At 42.5% G+C, this 24,327-nt stretch overlaps 5 protein-coding genes across 5 annotated transcripts; 3 read left to right on the forward strand and 2 right to left on the reverse strand.

The window, feature by feature from the left end:
- Window positions 1–1,056: 1,056 nt before the first annotated feature.
- AK88_01573 (uncharacterized protein) lies at window positions 1,057–6,282 on the forward strand (the record flags this gene model as incomplete). The annotated part of the gene is made up of 1 exon (XM_012479208.1): window positions 1,057–6,282. The coding sequence occupies one exon, from the start codon at window positions 1,057–1,059 to the stop codon at window positions 6,280–6,282; it is 5,226 nt and encodes a 1,741-aa protein (XP_012334631.1).
- A 1,209-nt stretch (window positions 6,283–7,491) lies between these two features.
- On the reverse strand, window positions 7,492–9,091 carry AK88_01574 (uncharacterized protein; the record flags this gene model as incomplete). Its single annotated transcript, XM_012479209.1, has 3 exons — window positions 7,492–8,397; window positions 8,519–8,901; window positions 9,052–9,091. The coding sequence occupies 3 exons, from the start codon at window positions 9,089–9,091 to the stop codon at window positions 7,492–7,494; spliced, it is 1,329 nt and encodes a 442-aa protein (XP_012334632.1).
- A 1,406-nt stretch (window positions 9,092–10,497) lies between these two features.
- Window positions 10,498–11,800, forward strand: AK88_01575 (uncharacterized protein; the record flags this gene model as incomplete). The annotated part of the gene is made up of 3 exons (XM_012479210.1): window positions 10,498–11,121; window positions 11,308–11,543; window positions 11,710–11,800. 3 exons carry the CDS (start codon window positions 10,498–10,500, stop codon window positions 11,798–11,800), a joined length of 951 nt encoding a protein of 316 aa, XP_012334633.1.
- Window positions 11,801–12,116: 316 nt separating this feature from the next.
- On the reverse strand, window positions 12,117–17,078 carry AK88_01576 (uncharacterized protein; the record flags this gene model as incomplete). The annotated part of the gene is made up of 1 exon (XM_012479211.1): window positions 12,117–17,078. The coding sequence occupies one exon, from the start codon at window positions 17,076–17,078 to the stop codon at window positions 12,117–12,119; it is 4,962 nt and encodes a 1,653-aa protein (XP_012334634.1).
- A 1,177-nt stretch (window positions 17,079–18,255) lies between these two features.
- Window positions 18,256–24,000, forward strand: AK88_01577 (uncharacterized protein; the record flags this gene model as incomplete). Its single annotated transcript, XM_012479212.1, has 1 exon — window positions 18,256–24,000. The coding sequence occupies one exon, from the start codon at window positions 18,256–18,258 to the stop codon at window positions 23,998–24,000; it is 5,745 nt and encodes a 1,914-aa protein (XP_012334635.1).
- Window positions 24,001–24,327: the final 327 nt, after the last annotated feature.

Genomic DNA, 24,327 nt, shown 5'->3' on the forward strand with positions numbered 1-24,327 from the left:
GTGGTGATATTTTTTTTTTTTTTTTTTTTTTTTTTTTTTGTATAATATTTTTTTTATTTGCCCTTCCGCTCCTCCCCGTTTGCACATGTGCAATTTTAGCAATTTTTGTTAACCCCCTTTTTATGTATATTTTCCCATCTTTATGAGCAGCGAAAAATTTTGAAGATTTTCGTTTGCTTGTCACTTGGGAGAATAACCTCTTGCGCGTGCCATGCCCTTTATGTGTGAATAACGCGAAGGGAAAGGAAGGGAAGAGAGGAGCTTATTGAAAGCCGCATTGAAGCAGCTCGAGCACGGCGCGGAAACCCGGCGAGGGGGGGAAACAGGGTACATTAGTGGAGTTGACACAGCCACTGCAGCAACTCATTGACGAGATATTCTAGCTACATTTTGTACCTCGTTCGTAGCTCCCTTATTGTACATGCGAGCATTGTTTTTTTTTTTTTGCGCATGTGCACATTCGAACTTTTCATAAACAGAACGAGATGACTTGACACTGGGTGCATGGATCGTCCAGAAGGCACATATGTGTGTAGGTCGAGCCAAGCATTACGGTTGCTTTCCCCCCCTATTTGGTGAAGCCCGTCGTTTCTACACACCAGAGTTCTTCTCCCCTGCGCTATTCACCTGTGAGCGTGTCCGTGTGGGGGATATGCAGCGCATTATCGTGCGGAAAGGAGTGTCTGTGAACGGTGCCACTGCAACCAACGCGATGAACGCACCACCGCAAGTATGTCAGGAATGCTCTAGAAATGATAGAGCACAGAGGTAGAAGAAGTTTGCTCATTATTTTTACTTCCCGGAGAAGATAAAATAAAAGAGGCATACAGGGGAGTGTTCCGAGAGCAGGGGCGGGGCGAGAGACTCCTCAAAGGTGCACATTTGTACGTGCGTGTGTGACTACCCCGCGTGAGTCACAAAACGGAGAGTCTGCTGCTCCCCCTCGCGAAGTGCATAGAGATACATATGAGCATATGCACATGCGAAGACCCCTCAACTCGTGTAAAACCACCGTTGTGTGAAACCGCCTCGCTAATTTCTCCCCAAGTGAACACAATGGACGGGTTTGATGAAACGAAAATGAAACAGCTACAGCTGTTGAAGGAAAAAATGAAGATTGCCAAGGCACAGAAAGTAGAAGAAGTAAAAAAAAACGAAGACGTCTTCTCCCTCTCGCATGACGTAAAAAATGTAAGATCATTCGAGACACAAGATATCAGATTTAATAAAATAGGAAAAAAATTTTTTGAAAATTTTACTCCTAATAAAAAAGCAACACATATTAAGGGGACGAATAGTAGGTACCCTTTTCAGCAAGCCAAAAGTGGAAATGCTAATTTCCCTTTTAAGGCAAAAAATGGATTAATCAAATTGGCAAACGAGCCCAATGCGTTTGATACGCCACTAACATTTGAAGAAGTCATGCGAAGAAAAAATGAAAAAAAAAAAAAAGAATTGGAGAAAAGTGGGCAGAATGGTATGGTGGACGATATGCTAAATAATGTAAGGCAATTTAATTTGAGTGAGGAGGGCGAGGACAAAAACGAGTCTGGCCTCCTCCAGGGAATGAGTCGCACGTACGCAGATAATGCCCAGGGTGGTATGCATGCAGAGGAGGAGCAGCACCAGGCTAATAACGACAGTCATGGGGGAAGCGTTAATATATATGGTGATATGTACAGTGATAGTAGTCCCCTGAGGCAATTACAAGAAATGAATCGCCTGAACAACTATGATGATGCAGGTGGACTCCACCAAAGCAAACTTCATGACAAAGCCACTAACAGCGAACAAATGTTAAGCGGATATACAACCGACAAAAATAATTCAATTAATGGAAATATCTCCAATAATAGCAGTTCTTTTGGCATGGATGTCTTGAAGAACAGCCAGTCTCTTTCACATGGTATGAGTTCTTTTACTAATTATTTCTCACAGCAGGTGGGTAAAGGTCAGGATGTTTCAAAAATCGGTGCAGATTTGAACAGGACCTCCCCTGACGCTGTTAACAATGTGGGTAGTCCTCTCAGCGAGAGCTTCCCAGGTACTACCTCAGCTGGAAGTGGCGTGGGCGGTCTGTTTGGCAGCCGCGGAGACCTCACAAATCGCAGTAGTAGTAGTGGTAGTAACATTTTTGGGTGCAGCCTATCCAAGTTAAACCAAACCATTTTTAACCAAACGGTTAATATTCAGAGTTCAAGTCAAGGCCCAAGTAACAATATGCACAAGGGGAATGATAGCAACATAACTCCTTCTGCTAGTAGTCCCTCCAAGGGGGACAGTGCCCACAGCTTATTTCAGAGCAGTGCAAATAGCACTCTCGGAGCAAGTACTATTTTTGGGACTAATAAAGCACCTATTGGAAGTAACGAACCTGTTACGAACAGCTCTCCTGTTCCCCCATCTACAAACCAAAGCATTGAAGCGAGTTCTCTTTTCACCCGCAACGATGGAAGTAGTAATAGGAACAACACGGGCAGTCTTTTTAACAATTCATTTAAGAGTACTAATTTGGACACCACGCGGAACGCGCCAGATGCAGCAGGCAAAAATGGCCTCTTCAATAACGCCAGCGATGGGAGCGGGGTCAACGTGTTTGGAAATTTGAGAAGCAAAGCTCACCTGTTTAGTGGTAGTGGAAGCATTTTCGGGAAGCCCAGCGCCGGCACCACCAACTTGTTTGGCATTGCTGCTAACGAGAAGAGCCAATTGGGAAGCGCAGCTAGTGAGAAGAACCAACTGGGGAGCGCCGCTAACGAGAAGAACACACTCGAAAAGGCCAATACGGGAAAAGGCATTTTCGGGCACCTGCCAGGTAGCAGCAACCCCTTTGGAAACGCCTCTGGCAGCGGCAACCCGTTTGGAAGCGCCCCTGGAAGCGGAAGTAACATTTTTGGAACCCCCGCAAATGCCAGTATTAACCTTTTTGGAAAGTCCTCCGGAGGAGCCAACCTCTTTAACAAAAGCGGAGGTACTAACAGCACGAGCCACGTTAGCAACGCGAACAACTTTTTTGGGAAGCCCCCCGTGGGTAGCAACATTTTCGGCGCCAGCAGCAGTTCACTGAACAATGTTGGCGCGGTTAGCGGCCTGCTGAGTGGCAACCCTCAGAACACCCCCGACAGTAGGTGCGGCGCCCCTGGCGAGAACCTCCTGAATACAAGCAGCAAGTTAATAAGTGACGGTCCCACCAACCGTTGTGGCCTTGGAAGCAGAGGCGCAAGTGCCGTCACTGCTCCTTCCCAAGCGTACCTCAGTAGAGGCATAAATGGGATGCAAAAAGGAAGTGACATCAACGCAAGAGTTATGAAGTTTAAAAATACCCTGTCTAATATTAATAGTAAAAGATCTGGAGATCTGAACGAACCGGTGGCGCATAGCATCGGGGAGAATGAAACTCAAGTGGATCAAACGCGTGTGGAAGGTTCCCCCGATGCCAGTGAACAACCCCCTGCACAGGATCCACGTGGTGTGGAAGAAAATGATGCAGCCAGCCCATCACAATCATTGCAGTACCAGAATGTGGAGCAAGCAGGAGAGAGTAATAATGACGAGGCTGCTCAGCCAACGTGTGATAGTCCTGATGGAGAATCAGCCAAAGCAAGTCATGACAATGAAAATGAAAATGACAAGGAAGAGGGCACTAACATCCGCAAGACTTTCTCAAGTTATTTTAACACGTTCATTCCTTCCATATTTTCAAGCCCTAATAAACAAACCACAAAAGATGAGTACCCCAAAGGGGACACTTCCAATGATGAAGTGAAGACAGAAAATGTCGAGGTGACTAAAAATGCCCATGATAATCCAATTGGTAAGGATGCATCGGAGGGGGAAAACATTAATACAAGTCCTCTCCGCAGTGACAAGGATGTGGGAGAGATGAAGACATTCTTTAGGGCCACCCCATTGAGGGACCCACCGAATGCAACTCTCTCTTCACGAACCAATAATGCAAACACGCTGAAAAGCAACCATGATGTTGTTTTATTGAAGGATGAAAAAATAAATGAACCTCTACATTTCGACCCGCTTGTAGATTCTGACAAGGCGAATAGTAACAACCACGAGGTCCTGCCCGCTAGGAGCCAAAACGAGATACGCAGTCACGCCGTAGCAGAGCAAGAACAAATACGAAACACTAACACGGCCGAAGGGATGAATGTCCAAGTAGACGTTAATCAAAACGGTTCAGTGAACCCTCTCAGTGATGAAAATAACAAAACGAAAAATTTATTCAATCATGAGGCTACTGTCCCAAATAGTGGGACCTCCCCAGGGATGGAAAGCAAAATGAATCCTACAGCAAGGATTCCCTTTTCCAATGCAAATGTTGGACGCAGTACAGAACAGGTTGCGACATTGCCCAGTTCGGTGATCCCCTCTTCGGAGGAGAAATCTGGTAGGAGCATCCTCTTGGGTAATGGGTTGGATAATGTTAAAAACGAACGGAACAGCAGTAGTGCCGCTTGTCATGTGAGCAGTAAGGTTGATGAACCCAAGGGTATCTTTCAGAGGACTCCAAGTCATAACAACCTGATCGAGGTACCCAATGCAGACGGATTAGAAAATAAAGAAGACATTGAAAAAATGAACCAAATATATAAAAATATAAATTGCATAAACAAAAATATAAGCTATATTAACAAGTACGTCCCTTCTACCATTGAAGATGTGGACAATTATTTGCATGAGAATATCACCTCGGTGCAAAATTACGATGCCTTATCTAGCGCAAACCAAACGTGCCTAGAAAAAATGAATGCACCTAATAATTCCGCACAGTCAAATAAGGAATTAAAAAATATGATAAACGTTTTGAATAAGCAAATTGGTACAGGTGGTGGACCCTCTGGAGGAGGGGGAGACGACAAGGGAGCCCCAATTGGCAAGGCGAAGGGAACTCTGTTTTTTAACCCCTTTAATAGAGGTAGCCAAGTGGATATGACACATAACGCGAAAGCAGGACTAATACCTTTTGCGCCAGATGGAGAACCGTCCAGATGTACCCCCATTTTTAACGCAACAGGGAAACACACTCCTGGTGGTAATTTTTTAAACACAAAAATGCTGACCCCCACAGAAAAATTAAAATTAATAAATGAAACTTCGAAAGGAATTGAAACGAATGAAGAATCCGATGTGGACGAGAAAATACCTGAACACGTTCAGAAAATTATGGAAAGAAGAGAATATTTTAAAACAAAAAATACGTTAACAAATAGTGACTCAAATAAAAACATCGGAATGAAAAAAATTAAACCATTTGTCCCATCAGAATGTAGTGAATCTTTTAGAAATACCTTTTACACAAATGAAAATAGTAAAAATAAGAATAATGTTTTTTCTCTACAAAATTTAAGCAGTATGAATATATTGAGCCCCAACCAGGGCAGTAGTATCGGTGCTGCTGCTCTAGGCACTTACCCCACGGTGGATAACCGCAGCACCATTTTTAAGGACTTCCCAGTGGAGACGCAAAACAAAAGAGAAATGCACACATATAGCAGTGAGAATTTTTTTATGTATAATAATATGGCACCTTCGTCGAGCAACACCATTATGAATTCCACTTTTGCGAGTGAAAATGCACAAAATCGTTATAACCCCCTGGCGCCGACCAAAAATTTTAACAGTGCAGTTAATTCAGGCGAGTTAACCAGCAGGGTGCATGGCGGTGTGGCAGGAGGTGAAACGAAACCATCAGGAGAATCTCTCATTAAGATGCAAGAAGAGCTAAACAGACAAACCGATTTTATTTCGAACATCTACACAAGTTTAGGGAAAAATAATTTTATTTACGACAACCGCCGAGAGATGGACTCGACGCGTGATGAGCAGAGAGGTGACCATGGGGACGATGAACTAGGCCCCGCGGCCACCAACACGGATGACGCTTCATTGAAGAAGAGAAGCCTGGACTGCATCAGTGGCGCCCACGACGACAATGATGACGTACGTGACGATGAGTCAAACCCGTTCGATAACATCGAAAACGGAGATGACGACGATCCCACATGCGCACGGAAGAAAAAAAGGAAATTTGCTACCAATGGAATTAATGAGGAACTGCTTTCAAAGGATAACAGATGCATTGACATATCCAACTGTGTTAAAGACATTAGAGACTCCACGACGTTGGAGGACATTTCGACCAACTTGAGCAAGTATACCGTGGAGAGCGAACGAATTTTGTGCGACATAATTAACGATACTTTTAAAATGTCGCTGAAGATTTCTTCGCTCAGCGATTTACCCTTTTTGTTCGAGGACTTCCCCTGATGAGGTGATGTAGCATTGGTGCAGCGACGCTCGTTTCGTCCGTGCATCAGCTCATTCCGTGATGTCTCCTTTTTTGTCCGCAACCCGAGCGGCAGGGAGAGAAAAGGGGGAATAAACAATGTCCGATTTGCTCAGCTGCAAAATTTCCCTGAGGGGAACTTGCCCCAATTGCGGGCACAAATTCGCCCCCCCCCTCCCCGGAACGCACATTTGTCCTATGCACATGTGCAACGTTGTTGTTTCCCTTTTATGTTGTTTGAAAGCATGCACACATGTCGATACGCTTATTTTATTTATTTTATTTTTTTTTTTTCCCCTCCTTTGAACTGTTAAAAGAATGTATGTGCAAATCGGCATGGCACTCATATTGTTTGTTTGAACATTTCATTTTGAATAACCTCGTGTCATGTGCGAGCATCCGCCTGTTTGTAACCAACCCGCGGTGAACTTCTACGTATGAAATACCTTCCAACGATTTAATTTTATAAAATGAATGGCTAGCTGCGAACATTTTTTCCGAGAAATGTTATGACTGTTCATAATATTTTAACCTTTTGGTGCACTTTTTTTTTTTTTTTTTTTTTTTTCTCTGGCTAGCTAAAAAGGGTGTAGGTCGAAAATTTAACATGTGACACGCATATTTGTCTACACATGGAATATGCATATAGATGGTTCTTTTCTTTGTGTCTTTTTCAAAATTAATCTTGTAAAATAAATTTCGATACTATAAAAAAAAAATTTTTAAATAAAACATGGCAAAAATCAGACATGAACATGAAGACACAAAAAGGGGGCACTCAGTTACCTTCATGGAACTCTTTTAAAATGTGGGAATTAATAAGGGTGAAAAAAAAAAAGAAGAAGAAGAAGACGAAGGGAAAGGGCAGATTTAAAAAAGTATAATCACTCTGCGCAAATATAAAGTATAGTTGAACCTTATGGCGGCGTTAAAACATTTCCATTTTGGTCAAACACGCACAATATGTTTCATTTCACGCTTTTTTTTTTGGCACATTCCGTCATGCAGGTTAAACGACTCCCCTCACGTGTGGGAGCACAATTGTTCACATACGTTTCGTGGTGTGCGCACTTTCTTCTCCTGGGACACTGCGCAGTGCTGGTAAACGGGTATTCCTCGCATAAATCAGTGTGCGGACGATTTGCTCAGTAACCTTTTTCCATCGATTCAGTAATGTCCAATGTTGTGCTCTAAAAGTTGATGGGCACAAACAAACCGTCATGCGCCAAGGAGAAGGAAATGTCTGGATATTTATTCGATAATTTCTTCAAAAATAAGTTAGTAATATGATGTTCTATACCGCAGGACATTCCAATAAAGTACACTTTCTTCGGCTTGATAAGCAGTGCAATTTTTATACTTTCGTGCAAAGAAAAATGTGAATAATGTTTTGCCTTATAATAAAGGGCGTCTATGATTAACACTTCCGTGGAGCCTATTTTCTTTATGTAGTCCAGTACATTGGGTGGTATATAGGAACAGTCCGAAATGTAAACCAACTTTTCATTCTCTCCTATGATATATCCAACACATATGTAGTTTGACCCATGCTGGAAGGGAATAAATCTGATACGTTTGTTCTGGTCAAATGTGGTGTATACATAACCGTGTTCATCTTTTTTGTTGTACGTATGTATATTTACACAAGTGCCATCATCATCATCAGCATCATCGCCGTACCCCCCATTCTCTTTACCCTTGTCCACACCATCTGTTTTGCTATTGTGCGTACTATTTGTGGTACCTTTATGGTCCTGCTTTGTCATGGCAACTGTCCCATCCTTTATCTCACTAACCGCTTTTTCTTCAAGGATTAATTTGTTATACTTTTCATCCTTGATAACTAACAAATTAAGTGCTGCTATTTTGGAAAAGAAAATGTTTTCCTTCCTTTTTTTGACCAGGTAGTCATAACCATTTCGCAGCCGTTCATATGAAACTGCATTCACGTAAACGTCAATTAGCTTCTTCGGCTTGTAATAGTAGCTGTCTCCAATGCTTACTTTGTCGCATTCTTGGAGGTCCCTGAGGTCATCTATTCCGTTCAGCGCGTCTGTGTGGCTGTGGCTTATCAGCACCGAGTCTAGCTTGATTTCCTGCGGGGCGTGGAACAATCGGGGCGGAATAATCGGGATAACAAAATGGAGGTTACATAGTGGGGGCTACAAAACGGGCGAAATGCACCAAGTGACAATCGTCCCTCCCCTGCACACTTACATAAAAGTTAATTTTGTCCTGGTTCCGCAACAGGCTGTCCCTGAAGGTTTTCCCGACGTCAATTAAGACATACGAATCATTTGACTTCACCAACACAGAGATGTTATTTCTTTTATTCTTGGAGTTAACATTTAGTGCATCGTAACAAGTGTAACATTTTAAATCATGGCAATCAGGGTAACTTTTTCTTAGATACAAATCATTCAGCTGGTCAATACATTCTATATCATGTGCAACCAACTCGTCTACAAATTTGTTTATATGTTTAATGTCTTCCTGACTCAGTTCTGAACTCTGGGGTTCCCGCTTATTTCTGTTTGACAATATTTTGGCGTTTTTGAAAATGTGGGATAGTTTGGGCGTGGACGATGAAGAACCTGTACCTGTACGGGGGGGAAGGGGGGATGAATGGAAAAAATCAGACGTTATCGGAAGTGATAAGAAGTGATAGGATGTGTCGCAGGGGGGATGACACAGGTTGGATGCGAGAAAGAACGCTTTCGAGGTTTTGGGGCACCCATCTGCTATCACACTTTTCATGCGGCGCAGGGCGGACGATCCTCTCCCACTCATTTGGTAAAACGCGCGCCACTCGAAGTGGCTTTCAGGTGTGCTATACGCATTGTACGTGTATTTTCTCAGTGTGTGTTCCCTTCTGTTTTCCTTTTTTTTCACATTTTTCTATCATTTCAACGTTCTCCGCGATGCTCTCTCCGTCCAGTACCTAAAAATATGATACCGTTCCCAGTTATCATACTTAATGTAAATGTTGTTATGTGTAGGCGGGGGGTTATTTTGTTGGGTTGGTTTGGTTCACTTTGTTTTGCTTTACATCACTTGGTTTTATTGCACAGTGATTTGCTTTACTTTGCTTTTCCTTTGAAAGAGTTGGGGTCACTTTAATTCTGCTATTTCGCAGCCAGGAGTGTTACTGGTGGGGTGATGTTTCATTTTGTTGCTTTAAACTGTTGCGTACTTTTGTTAAAGGGGGTTTTCGTTCGATCGATTGGAGTGTACAATGGGGAGAAAAATGACGAGGTTTATTCACAGCGGGGTGTAACACTATTCAGAATCGAGGAACAGAAAATACGGTAAGCAACGCCGTTAAATTGCGACGAGTTGAAGCACTACGCATTTAATGTGCTACGGACCTAACGCGTCAAAACGCGGAACAAAAAAAAAGTGCCCTCAATTTGTGCCTCCTTTTCTCATCGCATTTTGCATACCCTTTCGGGAGAAAAAAGAAAAAAAAAAAAAAAAAAAAAAGTAAAAAAAAAAAAAAAAAAAAAAAAAAAAAAGTGACAATTTTAGCTATCGAAAAAAAAATTATGACTTGGTCAGGTAAAATTAAAGTTTTTGAGAACAAAAAAAAAAAAAAAGTACTTTTTGGCTAGTATTACTTATAAGTGAAAACATCACAAGCCGATGAGCTGATAACCTTACGAATTGATAAATAAAAAAAAAAAAAAAAAAAGTACTTTTTGGCTAGTATTACTTATAAGTGAAAACATCACAAGCCGATGAGCTGATAACCTTACGAATTGATAAATTGTCTCGTCAAAGGACGGGACAAAAAAAAAAAAAACCCGAGCATCATACATGTATTCAACGGGACAGATGTGTATATATGAAGAGAAAAAAAAAAAAGGTAGGCTCTTTCCCACTAGGCATTTGGTTGAATATTTTTCATGAAAATTCGGCTATGGTACAGTTCATATACACACACCTTTTATTATGTGGGATTGTCTTCCTCGTTTTTTATATATATTTTTTAACCATTTATTTGTAGTTCCGCGCAGTGACAAACGAATGGTATGCTGGCAGTCTTTTCCTTTGTCTTAGCAAAGGGGAATCACCACTCTGGCGTCCCTGTGCTTGCATCCACGTTCTGCTCATCCAGGCACTCTGCCGCAAACCAAGACGCGAGATTCGCGTGCATCCGCTCAACGGATAATCGGCTAACTCCCGCTGTCGCACGCATGGCGCACGAGGAGGACGCAGAACGGTCGCTGACGACCAAGTACATCCTCATGACGGAGAGGCTAAAAGGCAATGAACTGGAGGGCAAAAAACTAAAGTTGAAGGCCTGCGCCTCGGGGAGGAAGGAGTCCATCGACTCAATCGACCACGACGTGATTGAACAGTTTTGCGACGCTTTAAAAACGAACACGTCCTTTAGTGGCTACCTCGATATATCTTACAACGACTTGAATGAAACCTGCCTTTTTCACATCCTGTGTACTGTGTACGAAAGGAAAAATATAAATGGCTTGAATTTAAGAGGAAATAAAATTACCAGTATGCTTTTTAACAAAATATTACTGATTCTTGAAAATAACAATTTTGAATATATCAATGTGCAAAACACGGAGCTAAATAATCAGCAAATTAAAAATATTATTTTCTGTTCACTAAACAATAGGGTGAAATTTATTAAGCTCCCTTTTTTAAACCTCAACACGTTTCAGTTTCTGGTGGAATACCTCCGCGACAACGACTCGGTGGAGAAGTTGCATTTCTTTATGTCGTACGGCCACCAAATGAATTCCTCCCTCACACAGGATGATGAGAACATAAGGAACAATTTTGAAAATTACGTCCACGTATAGATATAGGCAGGCCCGCTAGTGCACTTAGTTATTATATATGGGCTATATGCATCGATGGGTTTTTTCTTCCAACTGTGACATGAGTGCGAGTGGCAAAAAAAAAAAAGTGTGTCTTCTCGCCACCGCACCACGCCTCATTGCGCCGCATGTTGTTTCACCCCCTTTCTGGCCTCTCCACAGAACTTAAAAAATGCGCTCAAAGAATTTATCGACGTTATAGAGAACAAAGCAAACGTGAAGGATGTCAAATGCGAAATAGACTTCCATGATCAGGAAATAGACGAAATGGTGTGTTTCATCCATGCTGCTTGCGAGAGGCACCGGCGGATGGCGGAAGACGGCCAGGGGCTGCTTGAAAATAGGATGCACATCAGTTCGACGGAGAAGATGCTCTTGCTTATGCCGGACATCGACGGGTACAGCGGCTACGACACAAGGCAGAAGGCCTTGTCCACACGGAAATATATGCTTGTGTGTGTATATATATACACATATACACATATATAGCACGTGTGCGGACACACCACCCTTGCCACCTTGCATCGCACATTTCAAACCCAATTTGAATCCCTTTTTCCCAAGGAGGACCAAGCATGTCGAAAAATTCGAGAAGGAAGTACCGATTACTTTTGACAAAGACGTAATAAGTTTTCTCCAAAAGATGTTGCCTTAGGGAGTTTTTTTTTTAAAAAAGAGCAAACTCGAATGACTAATATGTAGGGCAGTCCAGTTCAAAAATGAATAACAAATATGTATGTAGCTGGGGGTGGGGCGTCACGTGCGTTGCAACGGGGCCCACAATGTAGGCACGTGGATATTCCCATACGGAATCATCTACATGGGGCTTCCACCCATTGAAGCGTTTGTATGTCTATTTAGTTCACTCTTTTTTTTTGCACACGCTTCGGGGCGGATTAAGCGGTTGACCATCAAGTGGCCCACAACATGGTCGAAGCCACGTCGTAGCCCCTTCTTGACCTCCTCACCACTTAGCCACTTCGCAGGCGCTTCCCGCCCGGTAAAGCATGCGACCCATTTGGCCGCTTCACCCCGCTGGACCGCGCCTCATCCTGCAAAATGCTCGTAAGCCTTTTGTGAAAGTCATTAATGTTAATTTGTATACTCTGGCTCTCTATGCGTTCATCCAGGAGAGTACGAAACTTTTGAACTTCTGCCATGTGTGTGTGTGCCAGCTGGTCCTTAAAAAGGACTAAGTTGTGATCCCCTTGCATGTGCGTAATGGCTTTTATCTTTTTTACTAATCCCAACAAATTCAGTGTGACCTTTTTGTTAAATAAGTAGGCGTTGTTACTCGTCAATATGTTATTAAGGTATAAGCAAATGTGATGAATGAGGTGGGACAATTCATTTAAGCTAAATGTGTTTAGCAAACTTTTTTCATTCGTGTTACCTTGACGTAGTAAGTTGGAAATATAATCATTGCATATATCATCACGTATAATTTTGTTCACTCTTTTTTTTCTGCAATCTTTAAAAATAGCGATAATCTGTCTTGAAATGAATTCCCTTTCCTCTAATTGGATAACTTCCGTTTTTACCTGACTGTTCAGGTAAAAAGTAACATCAAAATCGGACGAAAATTTTTTAATGATGTTTGCAAAATGTTTCTTGTACATTCCGTTAAAAAGCTCACTGATATTTAAGTACCGTACAAAGGCGCTTTTGAAGAATAGGTTTAAGTATCTTGAATAACAGTTCCTCAATTGTGGAAAGAAGAAAATGATTTTTAAAAACTCGAGTAAGTAATTAATCACTATGTGGCTTTTACGGGTTACTCGACTTTCTATCATGTTATAATGCTCTAAACATTTTATCATAATTTTTAAAAGCTCTGTGTTTTTTGTTTCCTTTATTATTATCTTCACAATTCTTACGACGCTCTTTTTTATGAGTTCGATTAATCTGTTTTTGTCATGTGCTACAATTTCTTTCTTCACTTTGAAGCTCATCATGATGTGCTTTATTTGTTTGTCCAGGGCGCGCAGGTCCGCTGTGTACATAGCGGGGCGCGATTGGGTGGAGGCCTTGCTGTCCCCGCTGGGCTGGGCTTCGTCGCCTTCTTCTGCGGCTTCTTCAGAGTCATCCTCAGGGACTTCCTCAGGGACGTCCTCAGACACATCTTCAGGGACTTCTTCAGTGGCTTCTCCAACGGCTTCGTCATCCTCTTCATCGGTGCTGCCTTCGCCGCTACTCTCGACGCTACCCTCAACGCTACCCCCTTCGAACTGCTCCCCCAAACGCACACTCATTTTTTCCTTGCGCGAGATAACTGCCAGGGATAGAGCCACGTAGCACAACGTCCTCACGGTGTCCTCGGCACTCTGGTCCTTCAAGTTTCCTTTCAGGTGCTTCAGCAGATACGTGACGTTGTAAAACAGATCTGTTCGTTCTTTTTTCTCCGCCAGGTCTCCGCTCTTCTGCTTCTTTTTTTTCTCCTCCTTCTTGGGGTCCTCCGCCAGTATGTCCAGCAGGAAGCTGTTCGTCACGACGATGTCGCTTTGGCCGTCGCCCTCCTCGTTTGGGTCATCCGTCTGATCGTCCCGTCCCTCGCGTGGGTCCTCCGTTAGGCCATCTGCCTGATCCTCAGGGTCGTCCGTCTGATGGTCCCGTTCCTCACGTTGGTCCTCTGTTAGGTCGTCCACCTGCTCCGTGGGGCCCTCCGTTTGTTCGTCCTTCTGATCACCATCTTCTTCATTTTCTACGCCCTTTTCCGTGGCTCCCTCCTCGATCATATACCGCGGGGACAACTCCTTCAGCATTCTGTGCATGCGCTTGGAAATTTTCAAACCCTTCCTTCTGTTCGCGGGCAAGAAGCTGTGCGTCGCAAAAAGTAAAAACTCATTTTTGTAAGCACTGCAGCTGAGCAGCTTGCTTAGGGGCACATAATTCTTCGAGAAAAGGATTATCTGTTTTTTTAACTCGTCTGAAAGAGGTCCTTGCAAGTCGTGGGCATTTGCCAGTTTGACCAAAGCGTTTGCGTCCAGGAAAATTTTTCGATACCTTTTCTGGAACTTCTTCCTGTTCACCCTTGAGTCACTGTTTTTTTTTTGCAGCGTACTGCTTAAAGTATGAGTCATGTTAAATATCAAAAGGTTAAAAAGGAAAATTATAACTTTGGATAATTCTTCCACCGTTTGAACATTACAATGTCGTCGTTCCTGCTTCTCCTCAGCTGTGTCTTTTTTTCCCTTCTTCATGATCGAAACACACAATTTAATAATTTTTTTTACAACTACGATGTTGTTTCTTTTGGCACATCTTTTGCCAAACGTTGGTTCAAACTGTAGGTGCACTTCCCTTTCTGTTGTTTGTATCTTCTTCTTCTTATTCTTAACTTGCTCGTAATAATCTTCTGTGCACAAAATGTGCTGCCTTTTGCAGTTACAACAAAGTATGCATTTTTTACCTGACTTGGTCAGATGAATTATGGTCAAAAATTTGTTCACAAAATTGTACGTGCATTTTAGTAAAACTTCAAGGGAGAACAAATTCTTCAGGTACATTTTGGTTTGATCCTTATTCTTATTTTGCAATGAGATGAGTGATTTTAATGTGGCGAAGCTTTCCTTGGTTAGCTGATTTACGGCGATGTTAATTATATTCATGTCGAACTGCAGGTTCTTCTTCTGAGCACTGCTGTTGATGTCCACAAAATCGATGCTCCTTAAAATGGTGAATGTATTTTCTTCCTTCTTCTCCGCAGTGGCCTTTAGTTCCTTGGTGCCCAGGGCGAACTCGTTCAAGTTGAGTGTTTTCAGCTTTTTGTTTTGCTTGGCGAAGAGGAAGGCCACTTGGCTGGCTCCCCCCGCGTGCAAGTGGGCAGTATCCACTTGGCCGCCAACCGCTTCTCCGTTATTGTCCCCTTCGTTGTTCTGTTCCCCGTTGCTCGCGTCGTCCCCCAGCGAGAGGGCGTATCTGAGCACATTGCGCAGGACAATCTTCTGCAGGAGGAGCAGCACATTCATCCGGTGGTACTTGGTGCCCGTGTCGTGGGCCAAGAGGTAGTGCAAATTTTTGTAATTCAAGTCCCTGTTGTTAACAAACTTGTACAGCTCATTCATAAAAAAGAGATTCAGTATATTGCCATCAATGTTGAGATAAAGGCACAGTTTATCTTTGAGTAAATTCAAAAAGGCGTTGCTGTAGAGGATGTTGGAGAGTTCCGTGGTTGGTATTTTCTGTGCAGACAAGATGCTCTTTCCGCTTCCAGTTTTCTTTCCACCGTCAATTTTCTTGCCACTCTGTTTGCTACTTGCATTGGAAGCCTCCATAATGATCTCGCCAATGCGGAAAGGCTTGTAAAAAACAATGTCGTGTAGGACGGGGGAGAAGTCATACAATCTTATAAATCTCCTCGTCAGGATATACAGAAAGGAGAAAACGACAAAGCAAGAATAATCATGCTCACTTATGGTCCTATAAGTTAATTGCACCAATTCTTGTTTTCTCCACTGGCTCTTTTTCTTGGCTAACCACTGGGAGATCAAGTTGTTGGCTTCACGGTGGCGATTCTTGCTATGGAGGTCTTCCTCATTCTGATCTGCATTATTCGTATGAGCGTCCATCCCCTCCCGCGTCTGTCCTTCCTTGGTGGTATAATTCTGTCTCTGCGCCCACTTTTCCTTCCTCTTCTTCTCCCTCTTCGATACGAAATGATTATTGAATTTTCCCGAGGAGAGGTTGCTAAGCACGGAGAGCTTCACCTTGGAGAGGTTAAAGGCAGGCCCTGCGCTCAGCTTAAAGAGGGCGTCAAACACTTTGCGGTACATGGAAAACACATCTTTATATTTCTTAATCAAAGGGCAATTATTATTCTTTGCGTTCTCTGGGAATACGTTCATAATGTCGTTGTGGTTAGAATGGAGGAGATTTACCAAGTAGATGACTGCTAAACAAAAAGTGTTCATAATCGTTTTGTTATTCTTCTTGTTGCTTATAATGGTGAAGCATAAATGCAACACATTTTTATAGTCATTCAAAACGTTGGAGTAGAGATCCAATATTGTGCTGAATTGAACAGAGTCATTTAGCAAGCCATAGGTGGTACTAGGGTTTAAATACAAAAAGGTAATGATTTTCAATTTGTACAAAAAGTACACATAAAATAAAAGCCCGTAGTACTTCTTCACAGTGAACCTTGTGTTCATTTCTTTTTCTTTTAACTGAAACAAATCTGTAATCCTTTTGTATACATTTTTGAGGAAAAAGGGAACCAACCCATTTCGTACGTAAAGGAATAGGTTAAACGCTGTGTCGATGAAAAGGGGGAAGTTAGGGAAACTGGTCACTACATTACCCATCACTTGGCTCAACATCACAATGTACTTCTTGCTCATCATGGTGTTCTTCACACTTTGGTAAAAGTAGTGTTCCTCCTGCACTAAATTTTTGCTGTCTTCTCTCTTTAGAACTTCGAGGTAGATGAGGATGTTGCTACTAAGCAGGAAGGGCATCATTCGAAAGGGGCTCCTGTTCGCCTTGTCATGCTGATCACCCTGGTCACCACTCACATCATCCGCATTATCAAACTTCGCGATGCCCATCCTAGTAACCTTCTTCACCACCTTGTAACATTTTTTCACGTTGACTCTGCGCATGTACTTAAACAAATAAAAAAGAAAATCGCAGAGTACCTCCAGGTAGCCATTTTCCTGTTCCAAGGGTATTAAAATTTTAAATAGCTTTCTCAAATTGTTGAACAAAATTTTTTTTTTTTTGTCCTCCAAGTTAGAAATGTTTATTTTTAAAATGTCTCTTTCTAAGTCTTCATAAATTACGTTGGCCAAAAATTCAAATAGCTCTTTGGTTTGCTCTTCCCTTTTTTTGTTCTTCTCACTCAGGACGCTTTTCACGTGTTTTATGCATTCCTTGTCTGCCTTCCTGCTGCTGCAGTTGGCCAACAGGTCGCTCAGACTGCTGGAGAGCTTCATGATGGGGCGCAGCGAAGGAGAAAAAGTCAAGATATGTCACGCGTATAAATTATACTCTGTAGGGGCCGCGGGTATACGCTACCCCCCTTCTTCTGCAACTTGTCCCCGTAAGCAACTTTCTACCCAGAGGGATGCACAACAGTTCGTTTGATGAACAGAAGAAAATAGCAGAAAGGGGGTATCCTTAATTTATCAAGGGGCGGGAAAAGCAGCCACCATCTGCCTTGCAGAAAAAGTGGAAAACATTTTCAAAGATCGGTGGGTGGCCAACCTATGCAGGGAAAATTAATCTTACGCAAAAAAAAAAAAAAAATTATATGCCAAAAAAAAAAAATTTAACTTATAAAAAAATTGAAAAACGGAAAAAAAGAAAAAAGAGTGCTCTTTAAAAAAAAGGGGTGGACTTCTCTGGAAAAAAAAAAAAATAATAATAATTATAAAGAGGCGGCATAAAAAAAAGGTATAGAGTCAAAGTCAAACCGCGGCAAAAATGAGCATCCATGTACTTTATATGTGTTACATGCATATGTGGGGTGGGCGCCCAGAGGCAGCCCCAACGGCCTTGCGAGGAAAGTAACGTTGCGCAGCCCGCGCCGCCGCAAAAAGGGGAGCCAACCGAGCCGACAGCACAGCCCGCATAGAAGGCGGGTTAAAAATGAGTCGCACCAGCAATCCACATAAAGGATACTCCGCAAACGACTGGTAAAAAAACAGCCGCGGAAATGATTGGCAAAAAGAGTAGCCACTTTTATGACGCCTTTTTTGCCGAAAACACGCGCTTTGCACGCGGAAGAGATTGTTATGCCCCCGCCCACACCTCATCGTCGCGGAAAGGGCGAGTTTGTTTTTTTTTTTTTGTCCCCCGTGGATGTTTTTCTCACCGTGTCCGTACGGGACAGATGAACGCGTAAACATTTTTGGTTTTTCGTATGCGTGTATGTAGGATACACTAATCTGCGCATAAGTGTATGGATGCCATAATTGGACCCGTTCACTGGGGAAAAAAAAAAAAAGTAATAAAATAAAAAAAAGGTACACAACTTGTGTAGCAGGCAGACTGGTCGAAGAGACGTGTACGTGTATCACCACACGGCCGCTTCGCAGATGGAAGGTGTGGCGAATGTTCTGCTTGCCCCTTTCCTTTCCTCCCCCCTGTGGTCATAAAAAATGAACAATTATGCCAAAGTTTCCCCTGAAAAGAAAGAAACCCAGCTTCGCAAACACCAACATAAAATGCTACCTCTACCGAAGCGGCACAAAAAATAGGGACAGAAATACATACGTGGTGGATAAAAAGAAAAAGGTGGAAGAGAGGGTTAAACTGACGACGAACACCAAGTACAACGAAATAGTTTCCCTCTTCAGAGGCAGAAATGAAGACAGCGCAGCAATGAACAAAAGCAAAAACACCCATTACTATAATTTTGCAAAAGCAGATGTTTTAACCCTTGCTAGGAGAGACATAGAACGTCTGAAAAAAAACAAATTTAAGTTTCTTCCCCTAGGAGGGAACAGAAGACATCACATTAAAAAATTTTTCACTGAGTGCATTTTTGCTAACAATGTTAAGCATTTGATGGGTACAGCCAAGAGACACATCCACAGAGCGAGTCTCTATCACATTTTTCTTCTTCTTAAGTTAAGTGTTGATTTTAAGAATTGTGAATTTTTCAAGCTGAATGCGTTAGAGGCTTTCACGAACAAGGTGGAGTTGCTCGGGCGGCGCCAAAAAAATGGACATTTGGGGAGGGACGACAGGTCAGTGATTCTCACCTACCAACGTATTGTCGACGACGCGTTCTTTGCTAATGTAGATGGGGCCGCGGAGAAGCCCCCCGCCCAGGGCGTCTACTTGTTCGACGTGGTCAGTTTTGTGAATGACAGCGTCCAGGCGAGAGCAACAGAGGCACCCCCCCCCAGTAATGGCGTCGCAGCAGATGCGTCCACCCCCCCTAGTAATGGCATCCAGCCAGGGGCATCCCGCCCGCACAGTAATGACATCGCAGAAGTGAGATCCCCCCCCGACCGGAGCAAACCCCCTTGTGCGGACAGAAGGCACCCGCAGAGGCCCGGAAACTGGGCGCACCAGGGGGGGAAAAGCGACCCGAGGAAATGGCGCGGTGGACACAGGGCAAGGAAGGAGGAAAACGAAAACCACGTAACACCAAGGGACGAAATATACAAAGACGAAATTAAATACTTTTCTTACAATCACAGGACAAACCATTTGGGAGTCTACAAGGAAATTTTTGAAAAGTCTGACCAGTACAAATGTTTAAAATTTTACGAAAATGAAAAAAAAAAATTTGCAGCGCGGGGGAAGGACAGCTCCCCACAAGAGCTGCTAAACAATAAGCTGAAAAGCAGCCTGCTTAACCACTCCAATGTTGACGATAGCAACGTTGAAGACGCGTGCCAGTCGGGAAAGGTCCCCCCGCGGAACGCCTTAAGTCGATACACACTGAAGGAGTCCGTACTGAACGCGTTCCTCTGTGTGTGTGCAAATAATTACGACGACAGGATGTACAAATATATGAAGGCTGTGTACTTCACCAATTTTTATGTCTACAATCCTCTATTCCTGTTTCAGTACTTCAGCCACATCCCAGCAAGCGAAAATAAATTCTTCGAATTGTACTTAACTGAATTTCTCAAATTTTTAAACAACATCATTGTGCATTTTCACTTTTATTTAATCCCCTTTTTTACCAATTTGAATTACTCTACCTTTTTTCTGAACTTTTTTAAAAAAAAAATGTTACACTATGATGAAGGGGCAGGGGAAAGGCGTGTGCACATATATAGAAGATCAAGTAACCATCAACTCCTGAAGGAAAAAATTTCCTACACTTACAAAAATTATCAGAGTAGAGAGAAAAATGTGGCCTTCATTTTGTTTCTTTTTTATGAAATTTTTCGATCGGACAGCCTCATGGAAAAATATCGGCAAATTTATTTGGACAATTTTTACCTGTACAGTTCAGAAAAGCAGGAAAATAAACATCCCCCTCTCAGCATTTTTTTTAACTTTTTGAATTATCGAAGCGTTTTTAACAAATATGAAGATGAGTTGAAGGGGGTGCAGATTGAGAGGAGGCAGTTTTATAAACCGCTTGTGGCGGTTACGAAGAGGATAAGGGAACACATCTCCGTAAGTGCTCCCAAGAATCGGGAGGAAGAAGCTACACCCCCCCCGCAGGGAGACACACTCGAGGGAGTAGCTTCAGTTCGTAGTGACCGGTTAACCCTATTAGGCCGTCGTGATTCCCCACGCGGGAAGTTGTCGTCTAATTTTGCGTTGAAGAGGCGGGAATTCCTCCGTGGCATGCAGAGGGCCCACCAGGAGTTCGCCGCCTCGCTGGGGGGAATAAGTGGCAGGGAAAATTTTGACCAAATTGGCCACGTTCGCGGCGATGACTCAAATGGGACGAATGGATCGAGTGGACAGAGCACCCCTCGTCAAATCCTCCAATTCCACGACGCCAAATTGAAGTACAGCATTATTTCAGTCCGCAAGAGGGAAGTCTTCAATATGATTCTCCTTCTAAACAAACACAATTTCACGCAATGCGGAAATTATTTAAACAAATTTTGCTTTTTTCTCTTAAACGAATTTTGCGAGAAGGATATAGTAACCCTCTTTACTAACCATTTGAAGTACAACGGGAACGACCACGATCTTTTGTTTCTTAATAAAATTATTAACATTTTGATTTACAAGAAAAAAAATATTTCTCTGAGTAACAACATTATCATCTGTAACAGCTTAGCCAAGTACCAGCTGTTTAACAATAATTTTTTTTCCCTGGACAAAAGTAATTTTTTCGATGAAGTGAATGACGCGAACATTCACTCTCTCGTTGCGTTGCTGTACTCCTGGGGGAAACTCAAGGTGAGAAATATCGACCCCCTTTTTTACCAGAGGGTCATTACAGAAATTATTAAAAAGATTGATAAGATTAATGAGTACGGCTTGTCCTGCTTGCTCTACGGGCTCAACAACCTCATAGATAGGAGGAAGGTGTCCATAGTGCCAGGTCCACCTGGAAGTGCCCAACAGGGAAACCACGTCGAACGAGACCACCACATCGAACGAGATAATCACGTCGAACGAGAACACCACATCGCACGAGACAACCGAGCAGGCATGCCCCACCAGAGCGACGCCCAAACTGTACCCCTTGAAAACGAACTCATAAGAGCAATAGTAAACAAACTAATCGTCTTCAAAAATATGAACATAAATTCCTTCTGCATATCAATTTCGTGCCTGTCCAAGATAAATATTTTTCCCACAGAATTATATGAAGAGGTCAGAACGGTCACGTATAAATACATGCACAGCGTGAATGTGACCTCACTGCAGCACCTCCTTTTAGCCCTCTCGAAATTCTACATTAAAAATAAACGAAGTCAGAGCACCGATGAGCTCATATTTGACATTTTCAATTTTCTCTTCACTTATAAATATAATGATATATCTTTTAAGTGTGCGTGTAAATTTTTACACATTTTGAGCTTACTCAATTTGCGGGATGAAGATTTCATCTTGCTTCTTCTGCTGGTCATTTCGAATGAGCAGAAGCTTTTGGCTGGTGCCCACGGGGGAAGGAACGTTTCTTATGTGGAGGAACATTCCCCTAAGGGGGAGATCCCAAAGGGTGTCGCAATGAACAGGCCCCACTCGGCCAACCTCAACACGCGCAGCTCGTTTAGCGGCGTTGATACACCTGTTAGTGGCGGAACCCAGCTTGGTTATCGGCCCTATGGAGCAACAAACACCCACCAAACGAAGGAACCACCCCCCCTGAATAGCCACCCCGCGGCGAAGCGAACAAACCAGAGTTGCAAGTACAAGGGCTCCCTATTCATCAAAGGGCTAAGTGCACTGAAGGAGGACGATTATTTTAAGAGTTCCCATAGCGCGTACCCATTTTTTGACGTCAAAAATTACAAGTTCGACTTAAACAAGGTTTTGTTAATTTTTAAAAATGCCGATAGTAGCTACCTGGTCAACGTGTTGGAAAGTTTGTACAGCCTGTCCTACTACTCCTACTTTTCAATTCACCTGACTGTGGTCATAAAAAATATTATGATAAAGCAAATACACGACTTGAAGGTGTCCAGCATAATGGCTCTGCTTTTTTCTTACGTGGATTTACACTTCTTTGACCACTCCCTGTATGACTTAGAATTGAGTTTATTTTTAAATGAAGACAGTGGTGGTGGCACTGTGCCCATGGAGGAGGGAGCCCAATGGACTGATGAGCAGACTTTACTATTGGAACATCCTGTGGCGGACGCGATTGAGAAGGACGCCTCAGAAGGGGTAGAAGAAAATGAAAAACTCATTCGTTCAAATAGGAATCAACGCGCTCCTAATGACGAAGCCGCCACCGATGCACTGAGAGAACAGCTACATAGCCTATACAACCACATGCTTTGTAACTTCAAAATCATGAACGAGCAGGAACGGATGCTCTACATCGAGAAGCTTAAATTGGTCATGTGTGAAATGAAGAAGAAGAGAAAATACTTTGTACACAATATCTACAATGAGAACAATACGCCAAGTGTGGAATATATACTGTCCATGATTCACGACTATGACGAGATGGGCAAGGAAAACTACCCAATGCCAAACGGGGGAAGACTCCTCTCTCAGGTGAGAAGTGGCCAACGTGCGGGCAGCAATCCGGATATGGATGCGCGAAGCTATAGGGACAACGGCCCCCTCTCGACGCGCAAAAAATACGGCGAACTGGACAACTCGCTCAAGGAGAAACACTTCGAACAGATCAAAAATATCGTAGACCAATTCAGCTCGGTGAAGAAGTTACACATGAAGGATAAAACGCTAAAGGAAAAATTACAAAAAAAAGAATACTACGATGATTTCTTCTTTTTAAAATATAGAGAATACTACAAAGAAGACCTCATCAATTTATGTCTTGAAACGATGCTAAAAAATGTGACTTACATTTTGAACAATTATAAGCAGTACAAAAACTGTAGCATTTTTTTCCTCCTCCTCTTTTGCGACATTTTCCTTCCGTACACCACGAGCGACATTTTTTTCTATTTCAAGCGCATTCAGAGGAGTTACGATGGGGAGGATAGCAATCACAACAGAAATGGAAATGATAACAAATGGCAAGAAAAGTTCGAGCATATTTTGGAAAACATAGAGCTATCAAACTTTACCGCAGACACGATAAGAAACGTTATTAACGCGAAGAATGCCTCCCATATGGTCATCCCTTATTTGGACATATTACAACACAACAATAACTTCCTCAACAAAGCCGTATGTGCGAATGGTAAGAGTGACGACGGGGCGCACTGTGTAGAGGACTTTCAGCATGTTAGCGGAAAGCGAGATAACCATCCGGAGGGTGAAACCCACAAACAGCATGGGGCGTGTGGAGACACCTCAAAGGAGTACCAACAATTCATAAACTCGTATGACTCCACTTATAAGCCAAAAAAGATCAAGTTTGAAAATATCGTGCCCTTAAATTTATTGTACAAATTTTTCCAATTAGTCAACTTTAACATAAATAATGTGCAACTGATTTACCTCCTGAACGAAGTCATTAAAGAAAATGAGTCAAACGAGCTAGTCGGAAATGACAACACAATGCAGTTTAGCAAAAATGAAATTTCGCCTGACCAGTTCAGAAAAGTTTGCTACCCCCTCATTCAAATACGAAATAAAACCTTAATTGTTTATAAAAATTCGAAAAAAGTTTTTTTTAAAAATTTCAACATTATAGATCATTACTTTAAGCCATCAAGAGGTATGCTTATACAAATATTGGACAATGGCATTCATAAAGCAGTTTCGATTTATGTGGATGTGTACATTGTTGCCTATAAGGTGGATATCCTGATTGAGCGACACGCGGTGTTGCGTCAGTAGGGGAGGCGTATTGGGGAAGCAAGGTAGCCATAGTTGCGCAGCTAGCCAAAATGAAACACAACGAAGGGAAAAAAAAAAAAAAAACTAGCCAAATGTGCAGCACAATCATGTGCACACACCATTTGCACCAATTTTTTTTTTTTTTTTTTTGTTTCTCCATTTTAAAAGGATATAACTTCATGTTTTTTTTTCACCTTTTGAATATTAAAAATGTGTGCATTTTTCACCGCTTTGCCTTTTCGAATTAACGCAACCTTCGTGTGTCTATTTGTGTCTCGTCACTGCTCTGACGCAGTGCTCTGGGATGAACACCCGCACCCTTCCTTT

The sequence above is a fragment of the Plasmodium fragile genome (assembly GCF_000956335.1).
Source record: "Plasmodium fragile strain nilgiri unplaced genomic scaffold supercont1.14, whole genome shotgun sequence".
NCBI lineage: Eukaryota > Apicomplexa > Aconoidasida > Haemosporida > Plasmodiidae > Plasmodium > Plasmodium fragile.